Source organism: Furipterus horrens, unplaced genomic scaffold (assembly GCF_987537825.1).
Source record: "Furipterus horrens unplaced genomic scaffold, mFurHor1.1.pri manual_scaffold_3, whole genome shotgun sequence".
Classification (NCBI taxonomy): Eukaryota; Metazoa; Chordata; class Mammalia; order Chiroptera; family Furipteridae; genus Furipterus; species Furipterus horrens.
Genome location: NW_028327173.1, coordinates 183,256,419 through 183,279,385, shown reverse-complemented (window position 1 = coordinate 183,279,385; position 22,967 = coordinate 183,256,419). Strand labels below are relative to the sequence as shown.

Below are 22,967 nucleotides of genomic sequence, written 5' to 3'. Positions count from 1 at the left end.
TAATCTTGATGTGTAAGGGACATGGGATGTGGTGTTTCCCAATTACTGGTTGGTGGGCTTTCTCCTTCATCCTTCTTGCATGTCAACTCTTACGAAGAGCAATGTCTTGCTTTTAAAATGAGTTCCACAATGTGAGTCTTGTTGCAGAGTCTCTGCCACCCTGGGTACCTTAATGACTGTGGAACATAGCCACCCCCACTCCCACCTCCTTGCTGCCCATTAGACTTTATATGAGAGGGAAATACATCTTAACAGTGTGAAACCCTAAAATTTAGGGGTTTATCTGTTATAGTCAACTAGAATGACCTTACCTTAACTAATGCATACAATGACTCATTGTGCAAAGACTCCTAACTGCACATTCTATTTTGTCCACCAAAAGATAATTTGGACAATAAAAATTTAATACAACAAACGTTGCTAGGTTGGAGGTTGCTAGTCATGTCTCTCAACTTCAATCTCATAAAGAAAAGTATTTCTTTTCTGAGGCTTCCCCATCACAAAACCTCCACATTGACAGTCTAGGCCACCTGTCAAAAAGCCATAAGAAAGACACAACTTTCATTTCCTGTTCTGAGAGAATGAAATCATTCTAAAAACTACCTGTACACAGGAAATATCTGCTGCAGCTTCTGGATTTGTTCCTTGTCAGGGGCTGAATTGTGTTCCTGCACCCCCACCCCAAATTCATATATTGAAGACCTAACCCCTAATACCTCGGAATGTGACTGAAGGTATTTTTGGAGTTAGGGCCTGTGAAGAGGTCATGAAGGTAAAGTGAGATCATATGGGTGGGCCCTAATCCAATGTGACTGGTGTTCCTTCTAAGAAGAGATTAGAACACAGACAGCCACATAACATTGGAACATGAAGAAAATGTAAACATAAAGATGGCCAGGTATAAGGAGAGGGGACTCAAAAGAAACCAACCCTGCCAGCACCTTGATCACAGATTTCTAGCCTCCAGAACTGTGAGAAAACAAATCTCTATTGTTTAAACTGCCCTGTCTATGGTACTTTGTTATGACAGCTGGAGCAAACTAATAGTCATGAAGGTGGGGCCAGGACAACAAGGACACCCTGGAATTGTACTGTGGGTCATTTTATGTTAACACAAATTACCTCGAGATTTTCTTTGGTCTCCAATCCCAGTATGCACAAGCGTCTGACAACCTGTCCTCTCCCTCTTTTCCTATCATTTCAGAGTCTCTCTCCCCCTTTCTCTATATATCAGAGATAGAAAAGAAAAAGAATGTGAATGGAGAACAGTATTGAGAAGATGGTGCTGGGGGTGTGCCCTGTTTCTTCTAATCCCGAGATAAGGAGGAAATCCTTCTGCAAGGCGAGGACATCACTTACAGCCACCCAGAGTAGGAAACGCAAATATGATTCTAGAAGAGGCATACAGTTTTGCTAATGAGGAGTCCATGGTCCAACTGTGTTGAGTCTCAGCAGTGAGCTGCTTATCGATTAATCTCTCCAGTTATTCAGCTGTTGCTATGCCAGATCCCATAGTGATGCCTTTGCTGGGAGCATGCTCAGTGTGGCTGGGCTTGGGGTGGCGGGGAGCAGGGGCAAGTACTGTGTCGCTTGTAAAAGAATGAGAATAATGTAATCGGTAGACTGATTCTTGGAGGCTTCTTGTGAGACCTCCAGCAACAGTCGTCAGATGTCTCCCAGTTCTACTGAAATCTGCCCCAGTTCAAATTGACCTCAACTGGAAAGTTTGCCAAAATGTCCCAATGAGTGACTGAGGTAAAGGGATAGAATTAGGCATTTCATTTACAAAGACCCTGGTTAAAGCAAACTTCGTTGTCTCCAGTAGTTATGTGGTTCTTTAGCTAACATTGTCCCAAACTCTCAGTTGCAACATCTCACAGCGCATCCATAGATAGGTGCGCTTGTACATACACATGGAAAGAGAGATCTCTGTATGATGGCTCTTCAGAAACATCTTTTTTTAAAAAGATTTCATTTATTTATTTTTAAAGAGAAGAGAAAGGAGGGAAAAAGAGAGGGAAAGAAACCTTAATGTTTCATTGCCTCTTGCACATCCCTAACTGGGAACCTGACCTTCAACCTAGGCATGTGCTCTGATTGGGAATTGAACCCACGACCCTTTGGCTCACAGGCCAGCACTCAATCCACTGAACCACACCGGCCAGGCATTAACATCTTTCAAGTAGCTGAGCCAGGATGATAATGGAAAATCTAGAAGCTTGGACTTCTAGACTATTTCTTTATATATACACTAGATCACCAGTTTATTATAAAAGGATATGCCTCAGGACAGACAGAAGGACTGTATTGGGTCAAGGTGAGGGGAAGAAGCTTGGAGACTCCATGTTCTCTTCTGTTCCCCGCTCTCCTTTCTTAAGCAATGTAAACTACTGGATTTGAGCTGAGTCCAGCAGAAAAGAATAGCCTCCATTTCTCATGAGTCTGGGCATTAATTTCCCTGGATTTTTTCAGGAAACCTCACTCCCTTTCCTGTCTTGCCTATGGAAAGCCATTTCCTTCAAAGTGAAGTTCTCTCTGGACTAAGAACTCACCTCCTGTTGCAACTTCCTTCCTGTTTCCCCAGACAGAGGCAAGCAGAGCCACTAATGGTCCCAATAAGGAGGACTGTGGAGAGCATTTATCATTAGAGTGTGATCAATGGGAAGGCCCCTGCAGTGCCCAAATGGGGTCAAGCTGAACGTGTACTCGGTACTGTGTGTGGTCTGGAGGAAAATCACAGCAGGACAGACCTGAGTCCCGGAAATCATCCCTGGCCATCTGGGGGATATATTTACCACCCACATATGCACAGGGATAACGTTACATGGTGGTTTTTTTCCCCTCAGCATTTATTGAATACTGTGTCAAGTACTATGTTAAATCCTTTCCACACATTATCTTACCTTTCCAACAATCCTGTGAGGATATCCTAATTTTACAGGTGAGGAAATTGAGGCACAAGAGTTCAAGTAACATGCTCAAGGTTACACAGCTGATGAGGGGAGGAGCTGGGACAGGACCCCAGGATCCCCAACTGCAGAGCCCTCTGCATGCACCAAAAACCCAGTGTAAATCCAGAGAAGAGAAACACACTGGGAAATCCTAATGGAATCCACAGGATCAGCTTCCTCAGCTTTTAATGTAATCAAAGTAGCTACCAGGTTCAGAATGTTTGCCCTTTATTATAAATTTAGACACTTTGCCTGAAATATAATTCTTCAAGTAAATGGACTTACTGCTTTCCTTGACCTACTCCTGAAAAACACATTTTCCATCCAATACTCAGCCTGAGAACAGATACACACACACTTCCATCACTTTTTAAAGATCTAATGGGCTAGACTCCCCTAATACTCATTCTTAGGAATAGGCAATTTTCTAGACTCCAGAGAACATTTACTTGCCTCTCCCCAGCGTTAACACATTCAGCAGTAGTAAATTAGGTCTTGAAAGAGGCCCATTCATTCTTCGGTGCCATTGCGTACACTAGCAGAAATATTTAGTTGCTGAAATAATGTAGTGGTATCCTGGGCACCTACCCTAAGCAGCTTAGACCCCAAACAGACTTTTGCCTGCACAACACTTCCAGAGGGTTTTGCATTTGGAAATGTTTGTATGATCGTCTATCTTTTCAGCTTGGTGAAGGAGGTCAGCAACTTTCCCCATTTAAAGAAAAACTGGGATGGGGGAGGACAGAAGAGGGCAGACCAGTCACACAGGGTTATGGGAAGGCCAGATGGCAGAGAGGGAGAATTCTAGCAACACTCTCGAGTGTTCCCGGAGATCCCGGCTTCAAGAGTAGATGGCCGTTTGAGTCCAGACCCTAATCAGGGCCTCCCGACCTGGGAAGAACCCAGATGAGGACCAACCACTGGGCCCCCAGGCACACCACCACCACACCAAGCTTCTGAAGGGGTGGGGCGCTGGGGGTGGGGGAGGGGAGGCGGAACTGCAGGTTGGCAGGTTCGGAGTGGAATTTGGGGGGGAAAGCCGAGTTTGACAGAGGGGGGCTGGGTGGGAGCTCCCTCCAACTCACCCATTCAGAATGTCCGCAGAAAAAACAAAAATGTTTTCCCCGGGATTTTGTTCCGGACACAAGGAGGTTAGGACGGGGTGGAGAGGGGGTTGGGGGGCTGGGGGGTTGGGGGTGGAGGGGTTGGGCCCCTCCCGGGCCGTGCACCCTGCAGAAGGGGAGCGCGCACCCGGCTCGCCTGCGCGGTGGGGTCGCCGCTCTTCGGCGCGCGCTCCCCGCCCCTCTCCGGGCGGCGGAGACAGCGCAGGGGAAGGGGCGGGCGGGGGCGGCCGCCGCTCTCTCCTCCCTCCGCGCTCCCGCTGCACCACGCTTCCCGGCACCCAGCGAGCTGGGAGGCCGGCGCGGGGGCCGGCCCGCCTTCCTTCTAGTCGCCCGCGGCGTCCCCGGACAGGCGCGCGCTGCGATGGCAGCGGCCGAGCGGGGCTGAGCCCGCCGCCCGCCGCAGCCCTGGGCTCCTCCGGCCCCAGCCATGGCGAAGCAGTACGATGTGCTGTTCCGGCTGCTGCTAATCGGGGACTCCGGGGTGGGCAAGACCTGCCTGCTGTGCCGCTTCACCGACAACGAGTTCCATTCCTCGCACATCTCCACTATCGGTAAGGGGCGGTGGCCGAGGGGCTCCCCACCCTCACCGCCACCACCACCTGCCCAGTGGCCTTTTCCCATTCCCCACCCAACCCGGGAGGAATTGTTCGCCTTCTCGGCTGAAGGCGGGGAGGCGAGAAGCCAGCGGTGAGGGGCCACCGGCTGGGGACCTGAGCCTCGGTTGCTGGAGGTGAGGGGGTCCCTGCTGCTCTTGTGCCTGGAGATGGGTTCTCCGGGCTCGCCTGGGAAGCCTTCCCATCGAAGCCGGGAGAACCTAGGCGGGTGTAGGCCAGGGTACCCTGAGCCGGGGCAGCCAGGATCTTAGTCACTGAAATGACAGCCCCACACCCTCAGGTATGGGGTAGGGGAATTAAAGCCTCTGCCTGAGGAGTTCAGAGTGGGGAGCCAAGTCATTGAGTCACTGGGTACCCCCAGTTCAGGGGTGACCCAGTGTGGAGCCTGGAGGGGGAAGAAAGGAGGAAGGGAGGGAGGGGGCCAAAGGGATTGAGTTTCCAGGGCACAGCTGTGAAGGTAAGCTACAAGGTGGGACACCTGGAGAAGGCCCTAGATGAGGTGAGATGCCAACGTTCTGGGAAATGGCACTTACTAGCCAGTTCCGGGAAAGCAGTTGACTGAAGCCTCCGTTTTGAAAGAGGCTGAGGAACATCAGGACTCCTGGTCCAGATAGAGGGTCAGAAGGCAGGCAGGACCCACCTTGGAATACATCTCTTTGATCTGGCAAGGCTGGAGCCTGTGCTGAGAGGGACAAGTCCTGGTGGCATCCCAGATGGGACTGTGATGGGATCACTTGTTCTGGCAGGGGATGTTGGCCTCCCCTCTGAGGGGACTCCTCCTCTGGGAGGTCTGAGTTGAGGGAATTCCACCCACATCTAGCAGGTCCCCTGGCTGATGTCCAGAGTAGCCTCAGCAATGCCCCGATCCCCCCTCCTGCCAGATGAGGCCCTAGCATTCTGTTACTCTTGAAGCTTCTGCCCTGCCTCCTGACACACACTTCTTGCCAAGAGAGAAGAGGGAGCAGGTAGAGCCAGAAGGAACCAAGCCTCGTGGTTAAGAGGCAGTCTTTGTTGTCAGACAGACCTGCAGCCCTCACTCTGGGGCAACATGACCTTGAATATCACTTAAGCTTCTGACCTTTAGTTTCTCCTGTGTATGATGGGAATAGTAATCATCCCTACCTACCAAGGTGTTGTGAGGAATAAATGAGATAATGTTTGTAAGCACAAACTCAAACGCGTGGTGAGACTGGATAATGCTGGTGTCCTTACTGTCATCATCATTGACCTCCTAGGGGCCGATAGGCTGTAAGGCAGGCTTCTAAGAGGTCCGGGAGTTGGATGAGAGACATCTCAGAGGGATGGACAGGATGCAGAGGCCAGGAGAGGGCTGCATGCCTCTGGGGAAGGCTCAGAGGGAAGAGGAGGCGTTTGGGAAAGACCTGGGAGTGAGCAAGGGAGTGGCTGAGGAACCAGATGGGATATGAGGACAGGTATAGGTGTGGACACAAAAGGCAGCAGGTTAACACTTAAAGAAACTTTCAGTGGTTATTTTGGGGCAGGCAAGTGCCAAGAGCTGGTGAGCTATCACAGAGGGCAGTGGGCTGCTTGGAGGCCCCTGGCTTTTGCCTGGAGAGCAGTAGTTTGTGCCCTGGAGTCCCGGCCACATTTTGAGTCCTAGGAGTGACCCAAGTTTTTCCCTGGAGAGCTCTCCTCATCCTCCTCACTTCAGGAGCTCTTGGGCTCCTGCTCCATGTTGTGGGGGAGTTAGCCTTGCCTAGGAGACATGTCCCCCTTTCCCACAAACAAATGAGGGAACTGCTGCTTCTGAAATACCAAGGTGGCCCTTCTGAGGCTTGTTCTTTCCTCAAGTACCTGACCCCCGTGTTGCTAATTACCAGCCCTTCCCCTTAATGTATCTCTGCCTTGTCTTCTCCCATTTTAGACATGTCTTCCAGCTAGATAGGTGAATGTGTAGTTTTCCCGCCCAGGTCACGGGGCCTTCCTCGGAATCCCTCTGGAGGTGACCACCTTGTGGGCAGAGGTGAATCAGTGAACTGGGTGCACGTGTCTCTACAGCACCCAGCCCTCCTGTTCCCATAAGGCCATTAGTATATTGATCTAAAACCCGGAGACAATTCTCCTAGTATTTTCTCTGCTTCTGATGGCTGGGTTCCTTGTTCCCCAGGACATAGAGGACTGTTTAGGAGTTTGGATTCTGTGGAAGAGAAAGCACCCTGTCTTTCTTCACATTAGCCTTTTAAAATCTGCCCACCAGGTTTCTGAAATGCATTCTTGTTGAAGGCCTATTCTACCTCATCTTGGGCGTATTTTTCAGCATTAACTAAGGCTTGGGAGAAGAGTGGGATGATCAGGAAAAGCTTTTCCCTTTTCTGAATATAGAAAGTTTTCCATAGAAAGGGAAGGGGTAGCCAGGAGACAAATCAAGGAGCCAAGAGAATGGGCACTTCCAAGTCATAGTCATTCATTTATCTAGTTAAAAACATCCACATGTCCTGTAGGTAGGCTCAGTGCTGAGACCTGGAGATTCCGAGGTGAATAATGGACATCACCTCTCTCAAGCTGCGCCTGTCTGAGGCACATTCTTTTACCTGGCTGGTACTGATGTGGTGCCTTTCTTGGAGCTTCTTTTACAAATGGAGAAAATGAGGCAACTCACCAAGTAGTGCCAACACGGAGTTCAGATTCTTGGACCATGTCAATATCACCTAGGCTGGCACTATTGGGATTTACTGCTTATGCCACTTCCTGTAAAAGCCTGTGACGTTGGAGAGACGGCCTGCCAGGGAGCATTGAGGAGACCTCCCAGGTAGGCACTGACCACCCCTCTTCTTTGCAGGCAGCAGGTGGGAAGGTGGCCCTCAGCTTGGCCTGGGCCACTGGCATTCCTTTCCCATGCAGCAATGCTGGCCCAGATGTGCTGCAGAGGTGGGCAGCCAGCGCCTTAATGTTCTCTGCTGTTTCTTGACAGGACCGTCTTACCTGTTAAATTAACTGAACACTTACTACAAAGCACTGTGCCAGGCATTTAGAGACATTGCGTTATACCTTATCTTGCCCCCAAAAGCCTGACCCCTAGCTGGGGAGGCAAGACAGGCCAAAAGAGCCTTGGCCACAAGATAATGTATCTGTGAGCACTTAGTGGCATGCTCTGCAAATGTAGGGGATCCATGATTATCGTGATTGTTACAATTAACGAAGGTCTTGCAGTCGCTGTCAGCAGCTAAACCATGACGTAAGACTGTTCATGAGGCAGCCAGTGAATGGTGAGGGGACTGCAAGTGCCATCGCAACAACCCAGGGCTAGAGGAGGTCTGAGAAGCAGAGGGGCCTTGTGGACAAGAAGCCACAGGGAAGGCTCCAGGGGGAGGGGAAGCCGAAGCTGCGCCTTGCAGTGTGGGCTGCTCTTCAGCTCCTGTAGGGGAAGGAGCAGATGGTGTAACAGGAGCAGAGACAACAGAGGTGGAAATTCAGTGGGTGTTCATGGAACTCTGGGCAGTCTGGTTGGAACAAAAGGGGGTTTTTAAGGGAAGAGTGAGAACATGCCTCTGTTTGTCTCTGTCTCCCAAGCTCTACTTTAAGCACCTTGAGCGTGAGACCAAATCTTATTCCTCTCTGCTTTCATAGTCCTAGAACAGGGCCAGGTACAGTCTCCATAAATGTTGAATGAATGAATGAATGAATGGGGGCATTGAGGGCCTGGCTGAATGGGGTGGAACTTGAGCCTTCACAAAATTGTAAGAAGTCTCTGAGCAGGGGAATGATGTGGTAGAAATGGCCTTCGGGTGTCAGCTGGAAGAGGGGTTAAGACTTGCAGCAGCAGACCAGTCAAGGGCTATGGTCGGACCTGGGCACGAAGGAACCTCTCAGTCCATTCTCCCTCTTCCCCCGTCCTGCCCCTGCCTGTGTCACCAACGCCAAACTCCACACCAGCACCTGTTCTCGGTTTCCACCATCAACTTGGCACCTTCTGAAGAAAGGGCCTCATGTGACATGTGCTGCCTGCCCAGGCAAAGAGACCGTGTCCTATCCTATGTGGACATCTGTGTGGAGGGGCTTTTGGTTTCCATTCTGCATGGCAGCCAGGGGTGACATATATAAGCCACTAATGCAAGGTGAAGGGACGGCCCATGAGTTGGTTTTTTCCTGCCCACCTTGGTCTTCCCTGAGCGTACCTGTCCCTGGTCTCTAGACCTTTTGTTTTAAAGGCCACTGTTCAGTGCACCCCTCTGGGTTCTGCGATTTTCCAGTTTGGCTGGTTGAACCACTGTGGCTTCAGGGCTGCTTTCTCAAGAAGTTCTGTTTGAACTGGAGTCTGGCTGCCTGGGGCAAGGACTTGTGGGTGACTGAAGGGGAGGGAGAGGGATGGGGCTGACCGAAGGGGACAGATCTGGCCAACGCTTGGGTACTAGGGTCTGTGGGCCCCAGACCCTGAGGCAGTGTGTACCTATGCCATGTGACACTGTGGAAGGTCTGGGCTGGGTCTGCGCCCCAGTGCTCAGGCAGCCTGAAACAGGTCTCTTCCCACCCTGTTCTCAAAGCCCCCAAGAAAGGAAGGGAAGGTCAGATGCCATGAGTAGAATGAAAAGAGCACAGATGTGTGAATTGTAAGGAATTTTGGTCCCTTAGTGGCCCATGTTGTGAATTCAGTAATGCTTTCTGAGTTCATAGAGAATATCAGGAGAATGCATTTCTAATCATTATTTACTGCACTATGGATAGTAAATATACACCAGGTCCAAACTTCTCTAAATGTACTGCGACGCAACCAGTAAAGTTAACCATGTTCATGCAAAGGGTGTACCATATCTTATACATAAATTGGGAATCAAGTCCAGTCACCAGAGTTCTAACTGATATGTACTAATATTTTTATGACAGATATAAAGTGGGTAAGGTAGCTACTATTAGCATATTATTGTTTCATGTGTTTATCATTGGCTTTTTTGTATGCTTTAGTCTGGTTAATATAGTTAAATTTGCTTCTTCCCCTCTATCTGAAGGCTCTATTTGTAGTATTTTATGACCCTGTTGTAAAGTTCAACTGTGTCAATAAAAAACAAGTTGAAAAAAAAGGAGGAAAGGAGCACAGATGCTGTCAACTGCATGAGATTGCAGAGGCCTTACTGGCTCTGCGACCTTCAGACGTTTATTTAACATCTCTGTGCTCAGGTTTCACAGGTGGACATTGGAGATAATAGCAGAACCTTTCTTGAGGGTCGTCGTGGAGATTACAGAGGCTAAAGAATACAGGGCACTTGGCAAAGCGCTCAAAAAATAATGGTAGCTGCTGTCATTGTATATTTTATTATTATTATTAGTCCTCGCTTATAAGAAAGCTGTAGAGATTAATAAACTCAAGCATTTGGTCAGTGGGTACTGTTTCCTGAACACCTGCTCTGTGCCCGGTGCTGTGAGGAGCCAAGGACAGAGCAGTGACCAGCACAGACAGGAACCTGCCACCACCTCAGTTTCTGGGAAGCATAGGAGTAGGCTCTGGGTTTCATTTCTGTGCCTGTGCCTGTCCCCCATTTCACCCCCAACCCCTGTGCCCTGGCAGTGCCCTGGCTGAGAAGGAAGAGTTGGTGAGGAGAGGTGGAGGAATAGGGAGATAAGTGACCGAGAGGGGTTGAGGGAGGCTCTGCCTCAGTCCACTGTCCTGCCCACCCCCTTCCTCAAGGTCATGATCCCTGATAATGGCTCTGAAACCCTCAGAGGATTTCATTTCTGCTGCTCTAGGCACCTGTGCCACCTTCGCAGCTCTGCAGATTCCACAAGGGCTTTGAGCGCCCTGGTTCTGCTCCTTCCTCCTCCTCCCATCCTCCTCCCGCTCCCCAGACAGCTTGATGATGAGCTTTATAACATGAAAGTTGATATTTGGCCATTACCCTTCTACCTCGATTGCCAGCTCTTCTCAGAATGCCTTCTTCTGTAATGGAATATTTGTGCCCGCTTCCCTGTAAAACTGCCAATTTTCTGCGGAGGCCTCTGACCTCTCCTTGGCTATTCTGCCTGGGCAGTGTGCCTTGTCAAGGGACCACAGAACTTCCTGGATATTTCATTCCTCTCATCGACAAGGAAAGGGCTCATCATTGGCCCCGTTTTATAACTGGGAAAAGTGAAGTCCCCTGATAAGTGATGACTCACATCTTGTGAGCAGGTTGCCCAAACTTGCATCTTCTCCCCTAACCCCAGTCTCTCCAAACTGGCTTCGTGTGCGCCCTTGCTCGTCCTGGCAGGTCCTTCCACAGGTTGCCAAGCAGAACATGCTGTGAGCCAAAGAGAAGAGGGCCTGTGCCTCCCCCACCCCATCTGAGGGCTCTGGGAGGGAGGGACAGCTGTGCCTTTGCTGCTGGCCTTGAAATGTCCCTCTAGGGGACAGTCAGGGGGTGTGACTGAGGAGTCCGGCTGGGGGACCTCTGAGGATGAGAGTTGAGTGTTGCCCTCATATTACTGTTTTGATACTTTATTTACTGTACCAGGGCCCCATGATCTACAGAGGGCCCAGGCAGTTGGCTTCAAAATATGGGTCATTCTTAATTCCTCTTTCTGATTAAAGTTTTCTCTCCACTCATCTTTTCTCCTGGCATGTACTGACTTCATTTATTCACTCACTCGATCACACATTCGTTTGTCCTTTCATCTATTCAATTTCTTGAATAACAGGTAATGAGTAGCTGCCTTCTACCAGGTGAGGAGAATATGAAATGAATAGGATGCTGTTTTGCTCTCTGGGACCTTTCAGTGCAGTTGGAGAGGCAGGCTTCCAAACAGACAACCAGAATTTTGTGCAAAAGCAGTGTCAAAATGCTTTGGAATCACAGAGGAGTGACAAATTCCTCCCGGGGAGATTAGGGCGAGCTTCACAGAGGAAGTGACATTTGAGTGGGGCCTTGAAGACTAAGAAGGATTCCCCAGGGGACAAGGGGTGGGGGAGGAGGTGCTAGCTTCTGCCCAGCTGAGCCAGCTGGTGGCGGCTAGTTCCTGATCAGACCAGCTTAGTTCAATTCAATCCTTGCTAGGCTTTGTGTGAGGGTAAATGCATTTGGAGGCCCTGGCCCCTCCAAGATGTTTGCTCTCAGCCTCAGTATCTTCCTCCCAGAACCTTCTGCCTTTCAACATGGCCCTGTCTGGGAAGCAGCTCAGGAGGAGGGGGAGGGAGGAAGGGGGCGTCAGTGCCCACTGACCACCCACCAGCAGGCTCAGGAAGGCAAGGCTCAGGTCAAGGGTCTGCCAGGGTGGAGCGGGACAGGGTTAGCTGGAGCACATGGCACATGTCACAAAGGCCCCATGGAGGTCTTCGATGCAGCAGTGGAAAGGGCAAAGGTAAGGAAACCAATGTTTCCTGAGTACCTACTTCTTTTAAAAAATATTTTATTTATTTACTTTTAGAGAGAGGGCAAGGGAAGGAGAAAGAGAGGGAGAGAAACGTTGATCCATTGCCTCTCGTGCACGCCCCTGACTGGGGACGAACCCGCAGCCCAGGCATGTGCCCCGACTGGAAGCAAACCAGCAACCTTTTGCTTTTCAGGATGACACCCAACCAACTGAACCACACTGGTCAGGGCCCTGAGCACCACCTTTGTGTACCTACTATGTACACAGAAATAGCATGCTTTACACATGTGAGCATTCAGTGTAGAGATAGAAGGTGGGGTGCAGAGCCCTCCACTTGGCCTTGCTAGTGCTGGAGAAGTTTCGTGGTGCATTCTTCAGGTCAGAACCTACAAACAGGTTTACATGTATGTGTGTGCGTGCACACGTGCATGTGTGAGGGTGGGTCCTCACGAGATTCGAGGGAAAGGAAGGGCCTTGCTATGCTTTTTCTCTTTACAACAGAGGAAGGAATAATGTTGCTCCCTCTTCCTTAACTCTTCTGAGAAACTAAGTTTGCTGCTTCCCCTGCCTGGGCCCCTGATCCTTCAGATCTTCTCCCTGCTGGTACCTTCCTGTCATTCAGGTCTTAGCTCAATTGCCACCTGCTTTAAGAGGTCTTCTCTGACCAGCTGATCTGAAGCAGCTTGCACACAGATCTCCCCACTGTCTTCCCCATCATTCTGCTTTTGCCTCTTAACACGGCACTCTCTGAAATTATTAGTTTACTTATGTATTATCTGTTTTCCCACCTGAACAAAAGCTCTCTGAAGACGAGGATCTTTCTGTATTAGTCACTGCTGTGTTTTCTAAGCTTCATTCCAGGCACATAATCACAGTAACAGTTTGTCTGAATGAATGAATGAATGAATGAATACATGGAGGCATTTTCCTAGAGGACTTTTGCTCTTCCCTTAGGGAAGTCGCAAACAGTATTGATTTCTTGGGACTCTCAAGACAATGAGAGACTCACTGTGCTACATGTGTTTGGGACTATAAGGAAAGGGGGAGAGTCCGGTAGAGGTGAACTGTTTCCAGTAGCTTGTAGCTCTTCTGCTCAGATAGACCTCATAGGAGAAGCTCAGATGTAGGAGGGAACAAGAATGGGCTCCCGTGATCCCTGCATGAGTGGGTCCTCTTTGGTGTATGAAGAGATGAGGGGTCGGTATCTTAGACTAAGGTCAGTATTGCTTGTTGCTCAGGGTCACTGCTGGTCTCAGGTGATGCACATCAGCTCAGCCAGGATGCTGGAGCCATCTTCCAGGACCACTTCATGGCAGGGCACTCTGGAGTCGGTAACTCCTGGGGCTCAGGTACTAGAGATATTCATTCCTTCCAGCCTCATGGGAGTCCGGGCTCTACTGGACTTCTACATGATAAAAGCCCTGGATTCCTAGGTTTTTTTAAAGACCGACCCTTGAAGATTTTATGTGAAGGCAGTAGCCTCTAGAGTTGTCCTGGTCCCCATATCACCACTGTCCTTCCATGTCAAGGTTGTATGTGTGCGACTTGAAAAAAAGAAGAGGGATAGAGTATCATTCTGAAATCTCCAATCTTCCTTGTGGATGGGCATCCTAGCCAGACCTTTGACCCAGTGCCCTGGAGGTTAAAACATGGCCTTGGCATTAGAAGATCAGGATTCCATCTGCCAGAAACCAGGGCCTTCTCTATATATAGTTTCTGCTTCCCATCACTCCCAGAGAGAGATGGTGTAAAGGCCGACTACACATTTGCTCAGAGAGCCTGGAGGAGGCCAGCATGAGAGGCAGTCAGTCTGCAGCTGGGTCAGAGGAAACAGTCACTTGGCATGTAGTCCCACAGATAGGCTAAAAGTCCCCAGGCAGAAGGAAGGAAGAGGATACAGCAGGTGGCAGGTCCTGGCAGATGCTCTCCCCTAACTCCTCCCCTAACTGGCATGGGGGGCATTTGCATGCCAGGAGCCCTCCTCTTCAATCGTCTCTTGAGCTTAACTCTTAACTCTCCCTCCCTTGTTCCCCTCGGTGTTCTTCCCCTCACTTGTCCCTCAAGGGAAATGGCACTATGGATCTCCTAGTGCTGTTGGTCCTCTCTCTGCTGAGAGAGAGAGACTTTGAAATGGGGATTACTCTGATGCCTTGTCTGGGGTGGCAAAGTCTGGCAGGCCCCTCCCCGCAGGGCCTGCCTGTCCCTAAACTTGTCTGGGGGTTGCTTAGGGTGACCTCTTTGGAGGTAAGTTCCTGCCATAACCCACGTGAATTCCACATGTCCAGCACATGCTGGTTTCTTGTTAGGGAGAGGCCTGGGGCCTTCCTGGGACCTGGCCTTGGTAACCGGAGCCTACGTGGCTCCAGAGATTGGGTGTCTGCCTTGGGTTTCAGGTGTATTAAGTTGTTCCTGTTGTGGCATCTCATTGCTCCTGCAAAGGCTCAGGTCACGCTGCTGGTCCTTTGGGCTGTGGTTGATCATGGCGATAATATTTGGCACTCAGAAGAACTCTGTTTCCACTTGAAGCATGTGGCACTTGGCAAACAGGCAAGTTGGCACCTGACATTAACCCGTGAGGTGCTGGTGCACCAGCAGGCACACCCTGGCTTTTCCAGAATTGAGGTCGTAGCCAGACTCTTGGGGCCACCTGTGTTTCCTGGTGGGTGGCATTTTCTCTTTTTGTTAAAATGCTCCAGCTTGCCTAGCTGCTGTGGCTCAGTGGATTGAGCATCGGCCTGAGAACCAAGTGTCGCTGGTTCGATTCCCGGTCAGGGCACATGACTAAGGTTGCACGTCAGGTTCCCAGTTGGGGGCACGTGAGAGGCAACCACACAGTGATGTTTCTCTCCCTCTCTTTCTCTCCTTTCCCCTCTCTCTAGAAATAAATAAATAAATAAAATTGGGGGAAAAATCTTTAAAATGCTCCAGCTTAGTGCTAGTTCTTGGTCTCGCCTCTCTGCCTCCTCTTCCCAACATGAGCCCCTCCTGCTTCCCAGAGCTCTTTCCATTCCCCAGGCTGGGACCCTGGGCTCCCCTGTCTCATCTCCCCGAGGGAGTTAACATTTAATAAAGCTCTGAGTGCCAGGCCCTGTGTGATGCCTGATCCTCAGAGAAACTCTCTGACATAGGGATCGTCACCCCCGTCTGGTTGGTGAGGAAACTGAACCCAGGAGAGGTTGCATCACTTTCCCAAGACCACACAGGCTGTTCGGGGTACAGGCAGGATGGAACCACACTCTGACCTCACTGGTTCAGAATGGCCATTGTTTTCTGAGCCACACTTCCTCCCTTGCTTTCCAGGGCTTTCTTTGGAGGCAGACAGTGATGGTAGGGAAGGTTCTTTCCCATGGATGTGCCTGCTCCGTTCTTTCTACGTTCTTCACAGCCCCTCCATTGCTAGACCTCTGGGGGGCAGGGGGATGGTCAGCTCGGCCTTGCATTCCTGCCCAAGGCACCATAGCTCAGGAGCCAAGTGTGTGCAGTGCCTGCCCCCCTGCCCTGTCCCTCTGACCTGTCCCTCTGACCAGACCTAGCCCCCTGGGCCCAGAGGATGGCCTCACCTGTCCTCCCAGTTCTCTGACTGCAGCTGTCACCATGCTCCAGGACTCCAGGTGCGGCCTGGCAGCCGCTGGGGATTGCAGGAAGAGCATTGGCCACACTGCCAGGGACACAGCAGGAAGAGCCGGGGCTTTCCAGAGGCCACTGGTGGATCAGGACCTGGCACTGTCACTTAACTGAGGAATTTTTCTTGCTAATGTCTGTGAAGCATTCAGATGGCAGGACACATATACGTGCTCTTGATCCATGGGCTCCTATCCCTCCTTACGCTCTCTGGGGCAGGGGTCTCCCACTAATGGAATTGTCACTTTATGATCGGCACTCTAAGAAGACAGAAATTTTCAAAACAAACAACAAACTTTGTCCAGGACAAAGGATATTATCTGCCCCTTAGGTACTAGATGGGAAACGAAGACAAGATAGGGGGCAGCAAGGAGCAGGGCACATCGTTTGAGAAGTCTGGACAACCGTGTGTCTAGGGAGGGCGTGAGTGTGCCACTGCCCCCACCAAGGCCAGGTGCCCCCTTTGTGTTTCACCGTCCTCTCTTCACCTTCAGCCACTTGGAAGAACGTCTGCCAGGCATTGTCCATGTGGAAAAGTACAGCTCCATAGATAGGAATCAGCGTGGGCAGTGACAATGATTCACATCTGACCAGTTCAGTTGAGTTCAGGTTGTCCGTTCTGAACCTTTTTCTCCCTCTAATTAAATGATGATTGGCCTGGAGGTGGGAGGAAGAGCCTAAACTTAATCTGTCTGAATGTGTGGGAAGCTGGGGATAGGACAGATAAGGGGAGAGGTGTTGTCGTTATCCCAGAACTAATGCGCAGGTGGAATGGCAGCTGTGTGGGGAATTCGAGCGCCCTTGGGGGTCTTTGGGGCTGTGCTGTGCAGCCTGGTGACTACAGCCCTGACCTCTCTCCTTCTCCTGTTCTCCACCTGAAAACTGGTTAATGAGGCCCGTTCCTGACCTGTCTGCATCGAGTACACGGAGACTTAAGCTTAATTAACCTACTAGAGACAGCTCTGAGTCACTGGGCTTGGTGCCTGGACACAGCCAGCGCCGGGGAGAGGCGCGGCAGTACGAACCTCTCAGCGCGTCGTTCAGAGTCGAGCCTGTGCGCTGCCGGCGGTGCCAACTTGTCCTGCCTCCTGCAGATTTCCCCACGTACCTGTTCTGCCCTGCGCCTGTCTGCCCAGTCCCTTACGTGTCCCGTGTCTTGTGGCAGCTTAGCTCCTCAAGCCTGAGAACCCCGTTTGTCTCCCCTGCCCTCCCCCAATGACATGCTGGGCCACTGCCTCTTCATCTGTCACTGGCAGTCACTCACGAGCTCCCACTGTGATGGCGACACCACTGAGCATAACACTAGCTGCAGTCGACACTCTCTGTCCCTGGGTCTTCTCAGAGACCCTCTGAAATGCTTGGCAATGTCCCCATTTTACGGATGAGGACGTGGCGGCTCAGAGAAGCAAGGGGCCCAAAGTCATAGCTATGGCTTAGGTGGCCAGAGTCAGAATTCAAGCTCAGGCATCAGTTCAGAGCCCAGACTCCTAGCAAACAGCAGTGCCTCCCCCAGGAAACCAGTCAGCCAGCCACAGAGCCAGCAGCCTTCTCCTTGGTGCCCCTTTGCTACGTGCCAAGGGCATCATCCACGCCACAGAGGGGACACAGTCGCCCTCTCTCCAGGGCCCATGTGCCTTCCCCGCACTCAGCACAGTGCTGTCACCCCTCCTGGTTATTACTGAGGTAGAGAGAAAAATGCAGGCCCCAGAAGGAATAATTCAGTGGTTCTTTCCCAAAGTGTAACTAGGTAACTTTCCCAAAGTGTAACTATTCATGTCACACGTGAATAGAGTGAGACACGTTGGGGTAAGTGAGGCAGCAATGGGGTGGGTCACCTCATGTTCACTTCCTGGGCCCTCAAGTCCTTTACTGTTGGCAGCTTTCAGCTCAGGGAGGATGGGAAGCCCCATTCAAAGCCCCAGACAATTCCTTAGGTCAGTTTTGGTTCAAGAAGGCCCTCCCCTCATGCCATCTTTGCTAAATTAAACCAAAGGAGACCCTTTCTAGTGTGAGTGCCTTGGTCCTTCCTGTTCGGTTCTCAGTGGGTTCCTAACTTCCTTGCTCTCTTCCTTTCCCCAGGCGTTGACTTTAAGATGAAGACCATAGAGGTAGATGGCATCAAAGTGCGGATACAGATTTGGTGAGTTGGGTGGGAGGGGAGGACCTTGGGTTGCTCTCTGCCTGCCACTGACATGTGTTACATCCTGAGGCTTCATCTGGGAGCACTGGCTACCGGCTGGATGGAGAGACATCGAAACCTCAAAGCCCATCCTGCTCTCATGAGCCTTAATCTCTCATCTTGTTCTTGAGAAATTTATGGGATTGACCACAAGTCACCAAAAGGCAGAAATTAGAAGACTTGGCCAACTAAGCCCTGTGGATTTGTCTTAGAATAGGACTTTGTCCTTGAGCTGTGCCGCCTTGTGGTAGGACTGTAAGGAGGAAGGGCTGTGCACCCCATCATTTTGGGTGGGACGCTGGGCGCTGGTGAGAGTCCCTCAGAACAGCGCGGTGCAGTTCCCACACGTGGCCACAAGGGGCTGCTGTGGCTCTCTGGCCTGCCGCTCCTGGAGCTGCTCACTGCCTTTGCCAACCAACCAGGGGAGCCGTCTCCCACTTTGGGGTCTGGAAGTGTTGCAGTCCAACCAGTCTGGCCACAGTGGCCAAATTCTAGAGAGCTTCCAAGGCCCAGTTATGGTGGTGGCTTCTGGTGCAGATGTATTTGACGAGGCTCTATAAGCCCTGGCAGCACCAGATGCCCAGGCATCTGTCCTGCAGCGTCAGGTGTGTTCAGATCCCCTTAGAGACCAGTTCCACTGATTTTTCATGCTACGGCTCCCCAGTTTTCCTGCCTCGGCACAGGGTCTCCCAACTCCTGCTCCTCCCCTCTCACCCGCTTCTGTGGTCCCTGCTCTTCTGAGGGACTGGCTTTCCACTGCAGGGACACAGCTGGGCAGGAGAGATATCAGACCATCACCAAGCAGTACTATCGACGAGCCCAGGTGAGCCACCATTCTCAGGGTGCCACCCACACCCCCGGCTCTGAGTGTGTGAAATATCTGTGCCACTCACCCCCAAGATAGGGCCCTCAGATTGCCTGCTGGGGAGGGGAGCCTCAGAGCCGTCTCTGAGTTCATCAGTCATTTATCCATCAGTTATTCCTTGAGCTCTCACTCTTCCAGGTCCCCCACCCTCACCCTCCACCCTATGCCAAAGACCCAGGCCGAAGGATTTGGTGCATTCCTACCTCAGAGAGTTCTTTGGGGGGCCTAGGAAGCAATAGCTTTGGGAGTCTGAGACAGAAGCTATTTCTGGGTGCTGAGGGGTCTGCATTGTGCTAAGCAGAGAGCTTGGAGAGTGGGATGCAGCGTTTCAGGTGCCACACCACTTCTGGCCCCAAGACTGTGCACTCTGCCTTTGTGTATCAACCTCCCCCATCCTTCTCTCCTGCTCTCTCTCTCAGGGAATATTTTTAGTCTACGACATTAGCAGCGAGCGCTCTTACCAGCACATCATGAAGTGGGTCAGTGATGTGGATGAGGTAGGAGATGCTGCCTCGCTGTTGGGGTTGGAGAGGGCCCCTCAGAGGGGCAGGCAAAGGGAGGGCCAGATGGGAAAGGATGAAGCTCCTGGGGTGAAGCAAACACTACCAGGAGACTTCGCTTCCACAGCCGGGATGAAGACCTCTGGGTAAGTATGGTATGGGGAGGAAGCCCAAGCTGCCAGGCCCTGCATACCTGGGACCCTGCCAGACTTCTGTCCTTCCCCAGAAATGAGTTAGGTCAAAGCCTGCCTTGTGAACAGATTCTTTCCCAAAATCTCAGGACTCTGCCATGATAGCTGTGGAGCTGTGGGCAAACCATTTGAACTCTCCTGCGTCCACAGTCCCTTATCTATAGAATGAAGAGTTGGACTTAAGCCCACTGTCCTTTCCAGCTCAGATACCAGTTGTCCAATCCAAGGAAATACCGGAGCTAGCCAGAGTGTTTCTTACCCTAAGCTGTCCCCATGACACCCCTCTGGGACCACTGGGGTTAGTCATGGTTCTTGGGGGAGCCTGGCACCTGCACCCAGTCAGCCCACTCTGCCCCTAGGGCTCTTAAGTTTGGTGCTATTGTGGAGGCCAGTGTAGACGGTGTGGTGGGGCTCTGGGAGGGAAAGGCAGCACTTACCGGTGGTTCTGCCTGTCCTTTGTCCCTAGTATGCACCGGAAGGTGTCCAGAAGATCCTCATAGGGAATAAGGCCGATGAAGAGCAGAAACGGCAAGTGGGAAGAGAGCAAGGGCAGCAGGTAAGAGGGAGTGAGCTGGCCAAGTTCACCCTTGGGGTTTTCCACTACCTCTGGGGCCAGTCTTGGGAGCTGGGACTCAGGATTCTCTTACCACCATCAGGCACCCTCACACCTTCTATGGTAGCCTAAGGCACTGGGTGAGTTGCCATCCTTGAGAGTTGGCTTTCTGTCCTGCAGGACAGTGACTTGGGGTCCGTCCTGATACAAAGACCTCTTGGGAAGCAGCTCTCCCAGTTCCAGGTCCCCCAGGGCAAAATTACCTCTGCTTAAGAGCTCATCCTGGTGTTAGTGATGAGGAAGGACTTCAAGTTGCTGACTTCGCGAACAGCATGCAGGCATAGCTACCATCTTATGGTCATGCACCCCTCCGCACCCACTCCCTGTCCTCCCCACACTTGGAAAGAGGCAGGAAGGTAAGTGAGGGAACCAAGGGCCCATAGTCAGGCGCCTTGGGGGCAGAGAGAGTAGGAGGAGGTGCTGAGGAGACGTCAAGCATACAGGGAGACCATCCTCCAGAGAACAGAAAGAAAGACAGACACTACCAAGACAAGAGTCATCCATCCACTCCGAGGGCCACAAGAGCCTTTTTCTCCCTCTCCAGTCAGTAGCATTCCTCTGGCACTTAAGAGAAAATTGATGGGTTGTTTCGGGTATTAAAAAATAATACATAGTCATTGAAGAACTTGAAAGTAGAAGCAGACACTACTGGAATAATAGTGTTTATTGAGCATTCTATGTGCTAAGTGAGTGCTTTGAGACATACGACCTCATTTAACCATTTCACAGCCTTGGTGAAGCGACACTGTCATCCCTCCTTAACAGATGACAAAGCTGGGGCTTAGAGAGAATAAATCTCTTGTCCAAGGTCGTACAGCCATTGTGTGGTGGCGCCCGATATTCAAGCCTGGGTCTCTTTGACTCCAAAGCCTATGTTTTTCATTAGGTTGCCACATTACCACAGCATTTCGGTGTCTTTGACTCCGGATGTAGGATGTAAGTTGGGTGCTTATGTGTGTCTGTGCTGCCTGCATCTTAGAGGAAGCTCCTGGCCTCATCTGAGCAGTTACCTCCTCTGAGAAATGGTCACAACAAGCGTGGGCTGTGAGGGCAATGGCAGAAGTATGCGCCAGGTGCTGTGGGCACCTCCCTTCCCTTACTGATTCCCTTTCGGAATGTTCTTCTCTTGCAGCTGGCGAAGGAGTACGGCATGGACTTCTATGAAACAAGTGCCTGCACCAACCTCAACATTAAAGAGGTGAGGACTCTGAGCCCGCTTGCCCTCTGTCTCTGGCTGAGTCTGGAGTGAGGAAGCAAGAGGAGACTGTGGCAGATAGGAGCCAAGATAAGAGGAGGCCTCGCCCCTTGGGCATTACAGGGTTGCAAGAGGAAGAGGAGGAAAGACTGGACTAACCTGTGCCCCTGGTTTTTCCCAGTCTTTCACGCGTCTGACGGAGCTGGTGCTGCAGGCCCACAGGAAGGAGCTAGATGGTCTCCGGACGCGTGCCAGCAATGAGATGGCACTGGCAGAGCTCGAGGAGGATGAGAGCAAGCCTGAGGGGCCCGTGAACTCTTCTAAAACCTGCTGGTGCTGAGGGTCCCACGTGGAGCACCCACAACTCCCCCCTCCCCTCAGGAGGCCCACGGGCAGACAGGGAGTCTGGGCTTTGCCCTGCTTTTCCTCTCATGTGGGTGACCGTGTGGAATATCAGTAGCTGCTGCTCCCCCTGCCTGGCCCTGAGAGCCACCCCGCTGTCATGTCCGAAGCAGCCTCTGCCCCCAGCCCCGCCCCCGGCGTGGTGTTCCTCAGCCTGTTTCCCTAGCTGCAGGCCTGCTCTGAGCCCCAGGCATGCCTCTGCCTGGAGCACTCTCATCCGGGAGCTCCCTGGACAATGGCTGGTCTGGAGTCAAGGCCACTTTAAGGCTCCTCCTCAGTACATCTTGTCTCCTGTCTGCTTTTCTTCTCTTCTTCCCTCTTCTCTTGATCTGTCCCCTCAAGCCCTTTTCCCCGTGTGGCCTGCTTTGTGGCTGCTGGTGCAGCTTCTTTCTTTCCTTTCTTCCTAACCCTGTCCAAGGGAATGGACTCAGGCTCCTGGGGATGTTCCGTCTCTGCTCCTGGGAGAATCCGCAGGCTGCTCTTTGGGGGGGCCAGAGGCGATGGGGTGCTTCTTCCCATCCTCCCCTACCCACCATCCCTTCTTGTGCCATGGGCCTGCCTCCCCAGTGATCTGGGAAAGTGGAACAAGGTAGGAAGGAAACACCAAACGGGGTCCTCAGCCTGGGGCTGCCCTACCTCTCCCTGCCTGGCCACCTCCCACCGCGGCTTTGGCCTGGCTTCCTACCTGCCCACCTGCCTCTTGGGGAACTGCTCTTGGAGGCAGGTGCTTCAGAAAAGAAAAAAACAGTGATGAGGGGTGGCAGGGATTAAAAGTCACCTCCGTTCTCTACCTCCCATGCAGCGTGTACACAGTTCCTCCCTACCCGGGCTCTTGAATTTAAGGACTTGAACCGAAGCCTGAGGGTTAGCACTGCAGGGGCCAGGAGAGCCCCTAGGGAGTAACTGACAAGCCAACCCAGGAAGAGGAGCATTTGGAGTGAGGGACTCGTTACTGTATGTCAAGTTCATAGCAAGGGAGAGCCAGCCAGGGACAGCAGTTTACAAACCAAAGGGGAATATGGGCCCCCTGGGCCCCACCTCCCAATCTTGTCTAAGAAGAGCATTTCCCCACAGCTCCCTGGCAGGTGAGAGGCGGGCCTTCACAGAAGCCAGCCTTCAGCTTAGGGTTTTCCTGAGACCCACAGTTAGTGGCAGAAGAGCAGGGACCTCATGGGGGAAAAGGAAGCAGACCCTGCTCAGTGCTGTTCTCTTCAGTCTTCAAGACAAAGTGCTCATCTTGCCCCTCTAGTTGCTGAGGCGGAGGCTGGAGAGTTTGCCAACAGAGGGCACCATGGCTATGGGCAGAGGGAACAGGACTCCTGCAGAGCTCTTTGTTCAGGAAGAAGTCTTTTTAACCCTATGGAGCCCAAGAGTAGCTTGAAGAAGGCCCTTTAAGGAAGAAACAAGTACGTG

The 22,967-nt window shown here is 51.7% G+C and overlaps 1 protein-coding gene across 3 annotated transcripts; it reads left to right on the top strand.

Moving 5' to 3' along the window:
- The first annotated feature begins 4,317 nt into the window (after positions 1-4,317).
- RAB15 (RAB15, member RAS oncogene family) lies at positions 4,318-22,349 on the top strand. 3 transcript variants are annotated; one of them, XM_090270989.1, is made up of 7 exons: positions 4,318-4,626; positions 17,689-17,749; positions 18,551-18,611; positions 19,073-19,150; positions 19,811-19,900; positions 21,090-21,155; positions 21,334-22,349. In XM_090270989.1, exons 1-7 carry the CDS (start codon positions 4,503-4,505, stop codon positions 21,490-21,492), a joined length of 639 nt encoding a protein of 212 aa, XP_090127115.1. In that variant the 5' UTR covers positions 4,318-4,502; the 3' UTR covers positions 21,493-22,349. The 3 variants fall into 3 exon arrangements, with proteins under 3 accessions (XP_090127115.1, XP_090127116.1, XP_090127117.1); XM_090270990.1 differs by lacking the exon at positions 4,318-4,626 and adding an exon at positions 4,763-4,805; XM_090270991.1 differs by lacking the exon at positions 4,318-4,626 and adding an exon at positions 7,422-7,459.
- Positions 22,350-22,967: the final 618 nt, after the last annotated feature.